We start from the raw sequence: 4,621 nt of genomic DNA, 5'->3' as shown, positions 1-4,621 counted from the left end.
AACTTGGATGTGATGTGATTAGATAAGATTATATTTCAACAATTTTTTTTTTTTCACTTGAATCAAACCCGACGCAACCTAAATTACTTGATTCAGGTTAGGTCGATTTTTTTTTTCTTCTTGTTAATTATTATACTAATTTTTTTACCATGATAACCCTTTCATTTTATAAAAAGTAAAGAACTCATATTGTAGTAAAGTAATAAATAATGATATTTTTAAAAAACGAAAATTGTAATTATCAAAGAAGATATCATTCGGATCCAGGCGGATATAGAGATGAGTAAGTATCTTATCCAAATCCAATTTAGGTCAAGAGACATCAAATCATATTTGATCCATTTTTTCATCCAAACTTATTCAAAAGGTCCAAACCCATTAAGTTCGATTTTTGAATGACCCAGATTTCGGGTCAAGTCCGATCCATTTTATGCCCTAATTCTACGGTAGTCTACAAAAGTCTACGATTCAATTCTATATTTCTATTACTTTTGTTAAAGTAAATGCTTCTTTTCTTGTATATTTTAAAGTAGCTTTTTCTGTCGCAAACAACAAACTCCAAAACGCAGAATCTTCACCAACAACTTGCATCTGTGTTTGTGTGTGATGAACCTCAAATAACTTTTCCAACTTTCCAAAACCCAAACAAACATCCTTTCGTTCTCTTTACTTCAAATAAAATCAACCAATACCCACACTTCAAATTCCCAAATTAAAAAAAAAAAAAATGGAAAAAGAAGAAATGGATTCTTCACCCCTTCGATCCCTCCCAAATCGAAAGCCGATTCATACATCGGAAATTCCATCGGAGTTTCCACCTGAAAAGTCGTCATCTACGGCTATCATCGCATTGGATCGACGTCCATATGGATTCTCCCCACTACGATCTCCAATACAAGAGAAAAAACCAATCTCACCGCCGGTACCTCCACCGGAAAACATGCCGGTAAACAATCCTCTACCTCCGGTTATCGTGATGAACCGGTCGATCCGAGAGGAGCTATCGATGGTGGCGAAGATGGATGCCGGTGAAAATGGTTTCTCCGGTGGTCGTGGCGGTAGAGTGGAGGACGTTGGTGATCGAAGAACGAGAACGTTGTCGTCGATTCTTGGGAGACAGAGGAGAGAAGCAATGGTGAAGAAGGCGGCGCTAGGGTTTCGGGTTTGCGAGGTTGTGTTCTGTTTGGTTTCGTTCTCGGTCATGGCTGCTGATAAGACTCGGGGTTGGGCTGGTGATTCGTTCGATCGGTACAAGGAATTCAGGTTAGTCTGCTTAGGTTTTGTTTGTTTCATTAAAAATCGTTTTTTTTTCAGTTTTATTTAAAGCTTTAATTTCATATAGAGATATTCTATTGGCACATTTACTTTTACTTACAACACAACAATCCTAGATTCTTTTTGCACATTAACTTTAACTTGCAACACAACAATCCTTCTGAAATTAAATGATTGTTTAACACATAGTTTGGTGTGTTAATAGAAATTCTCTTACAAATAACAATATTACAAGCCTCAACGGGCTCAACCAATCCTGTTGAACTAATAGGTGATTTTCTTTGTTGGTTCAAGCATGGGTCGGTTCGGATTCGGTTTTACATATACCAGAATCGAAACCTAAATAACCAGTTTTGGTTTGTTGCTGAAACCCTAGAACCAGAATCGAATTGGATACTCAATAAGATAGACAATGTTTTTAGATTGTTAAAAAAAAAAAAAAGGAATGCTTCTGATTCTTTTTAGATTCTAATATTTGCTAAAAGTACATCTGCTTCTAGTACCTTGTTGAGTAATATTTAATTTCTATATTTATTTATTGTCCTTATAAATAAGTAAAAAAGAATCCACAATTGGACCCGATTCTTAACGGGTCTATGGCTACGAAGAACCGAGTCAAACTGAAAAATAATTGGGTTCTGATGGTAGAGACCAAATTGACTAATTGATTCCAGATACATTAAGTAATTGGGTACCCATTGACACCCTTAAGTTGCAAGATACCCTTGAGGTTCTATTCCCTATGGTTGGGTTTCCTCCTTATAACAAAAATAAAAATAAAAATGAGGAGGTGTGTTGATTTGCAGGTACTGTATATCCGTGAGTGTCATAGGATTTGCGTACTCAGGATTCCAGGCGTACAATCTGGCTTACCATTTGATCACAGGGAAACACATTATCTTGCACCACCTTCGCCACTATTTTGATTTCGCCATGGATCAGGTAAGTAATCTTTAATCCAATATCCAAAATTTAAATTTTTAACTGATGCACCCCTCTAGGATTGATTCAAGGGTGTGGAACTAACATCCACTTTGACATCACTGTCTTATTAAACTTGTTACTCAAATTGATTTGAAATATTTTCTAAAGCACTTATTGATCTGAAATGTTTCTTAATGGAACTGCCCCTTGGTTTGGCTGTGGCACTGTGAACTTGCTTTCATTGGGTGGTAATTGCCTATTTATCAACTGCATTATTTTTGAAATATTATGGATAATTTTTATCCCTCTGTTTGAATGAATTAAACTGGTTATAGTTAGAGCTTTCAAAGTTTTGGGCTTGGGGTCTAGCTCAACCCATTGATATATTGCAATAAAACCATGAGGCTGTGGTTTTATTGCAAAAATAAACAAAAGACCTAATCTGATTGGTTTGATTTTTCCCTATTAACCAGCAAGTGACCCATCAAAGGAATGATCCAAATTTGATAAGTTCAATTGCAAAACTGTTACCTATTTTTCATAAGGATTAATACATCTAGCTTGGTATGTATGTGCACATGATATGGCATATTTACTGCTTTACGACGTTGATCCGATTGTTATGTGTTCCAATGTTTATTACCATCATCCATGTGTTATTCCTATTTCAAATGTTGGGGTGAGCAATATGAGCCCCCATGCCATCATTGAACTCTATTTAGAGTTACATTTTTGGTATAGGCATGTCTCCTTTAGAACATATTTTACTACCTTAATTCATGTCATTTTCTCCTTAATTATCTCTATTTTATCTAAGGTTATGCTTGTTCTATTATTAAATCCCCTTGAATGTATCCATTTTATTACGAATATTTGTGTATATAACCCTATGTTACTAATAGGAAGGGTTGTAAGTGGACTGGATTGGACACAAAATCAGTTCCTCTACAATATTTTAGAATTTGGGATCTCGAGATTTTAGGATCCGATAACAACAATGCCTTATCCCAAAGATTGGAGTCAGCTAAATGAATCATATTCCTTCATTTTACTTTGTCTAGAATCTAGTCTTTTGTTACTAAGAGTTGGTTCTTATATATGCTTTCACCATCATGTGTTTTTTGGGTCTTCCTCATTCATTTAAGATACTAAAAATGTTTTGTTAAAATGGCAGATATTAACATACCTCCTGTTATCAGCTTCATCCTCCGCGGTGACTCGAGTGGACATTTGGCAGATCAATTGGGGGAAAGATGAGTTCACGGAAATGGCAAGCGCCTCTGTCGGGGTGTCCTTCTTAGCATTCACTGCATTTGCCTTAAGTTCTCTCATCTCTGGTTACAGCCTCTGTACTCGCAACTTCACCTAATTGTAGCCATCAATCCATCTACATTTTATTAGATGGAAAAAGTGAATTCACCGACCGAAGAGTAATTCGAAGTTAGTGTAAAGAGAGCTTGATTTTTCTATACAAAATCAAGATATTTGTGTAGTTTGTTGTATATTTTTAGCTGCTGCTTCGGATCAGTGACCGTGGTGCTACATTTTAATTTGTTGTGAAAAATGGTTTGTCCACTCCAGCAATTCCATGGTGAGAATTTGAGATAACTCTTATTAGTGTTTTCAAACTGAGGACATTCTCCCCTGGACTTGGGTCTTTTCTGAGATACAAACTAGAAATTATTCAAAATGCCCTTCTCTTCGACATCTAGCAAATGAACAAAAGGAAGAATAAAATGGCCTTCAATTTCGAGTCAAGGGTCTGTCATCAGTTTGCAGAATGGAACAGAGAGAGAGGATGTTATCCCAAGAAGAAAGTAAAGTCCAGGTTTTGGGGGGGGGGGGGGGGGGTATCTAAAATATTTATTGAAAAAATCTAAATCTGAAGAGACAAAGTAAAGGAAAAAAAAAAGAATTTGCCAGTCTTTGATGTTTGTCTTCTGCCCATAAATTATTACTTTAGGTAAACATTCTTAGGATAATGTTGAAGTGACCTTAAGATTGGATCTCACATCCTACACCCGATGTGAAAGTGTTTAGGAATTATGGATATTTTCCTCAAGATATGAGTGAAAAAGCATCTATGATTCTTATTTCCTTTCACGTCGAGATGTGCAATATGAGGTCCAATATTGAGGTCACTCCAACTCCAGCACGACTCTAAAATTTATCATAAAGTCGTGTTGGGAGTAACATTGAAATTGACATCGTTTGGGACATTGGTGTGCATAAAACCATATATGCTTCTCACTTGTATCTTGATGAAAAGCGTCTATGACTATGTAGACACATCCATGTCCGCAATGTTTGAATCCATGTCAATTTCAATGTTACTTCAGCATTTTCCTTAAATTATAATTTGTGAGAACAACACGCTTAAAGGAGTGAATACAACTATGTGCATGACCAGACAACTCATCAT

General features: G+C 36.0%; 1 protein-coding gene across 2 annotated transcripts; it reads left to right on the top strand.

Annotated features, from left to right (window-relative positions):
• The first annotated feature begins 496 nt into the window (after positions 1 to 496).
• LOC147401090 (CASP-like protein 4A3) lies at positions 497 to 3,807 on the top strand. Of its 2 annotated transcripts, none has more exons than XM_086442232.1 (3): positions 497 to 1,263; positions 2,082 to 2,217; positions 3,399 to 3,568. In XM_086442232.1, the coding sequence occupies exons 1-3, from the start codon at positions 728 to 730 to the stop codon at positions 3,414 to 3,416; spliced, it is 690 nt and encodes a 229-aa protein (XP_086298358.1). In that variant the 5' UTR covers positions 497 to 727; the 3' UTR covers positions 3,417 to 3,568. The 2 variants fall into 2 exon arrangements, with proteins under 2 accessions (XP_086298358.1, XP_086298357.1); XM_086442231.1 differs by having other exon boundaries at positions 499 to 1,263; positions 3,374 to 3,807.
• Positions 3,808 to 4,621: the final 814 nt, after the last annotated feature.

This window comes from Akebia trifoliata, chromosome 5 (assembly GCF_017979445.1).
Source record: "Akebia trifoliata isolate Shusen 1 chromosome 5, ASM1797944v1, whole genome shotgun sequence".
Taxonomy (NCBI): domain Eukaryota; kingdom Viridiplantae; phylum Streptophyta; class Magnoliopsida; order Ranunculales; family Lardizabalaceae; genus Akebia; species Akebia trifoliata.
Note: the sequence above shows the minus strand (reverse complement) of the source record. Positions and strands in the feature narration are given on the sequence as shown.

Coding starts and splice junctions, on each gene's coding strand:
- LOC147401090 (XM_086442231.1), top strand. CDS start 728: ATGGAAAAAGAAGAAATGGATTCTTCACCCCTTCGATCCCTCCCAAAT. Junction 1,264..2,081: donor GATCGGTACAAGGAATTCAG/GTTAGTCTGCTT, acceptor GTTGATTTGCAG/GTACTGTATATCCGTGAGTG. Junction 2,218..3,373: donor TTGATTTCGCCATGGATCAG/GTAAGTAATCTT, acceptor TTAAAATGGCAG/ATATTAACATACCTCCTGTT.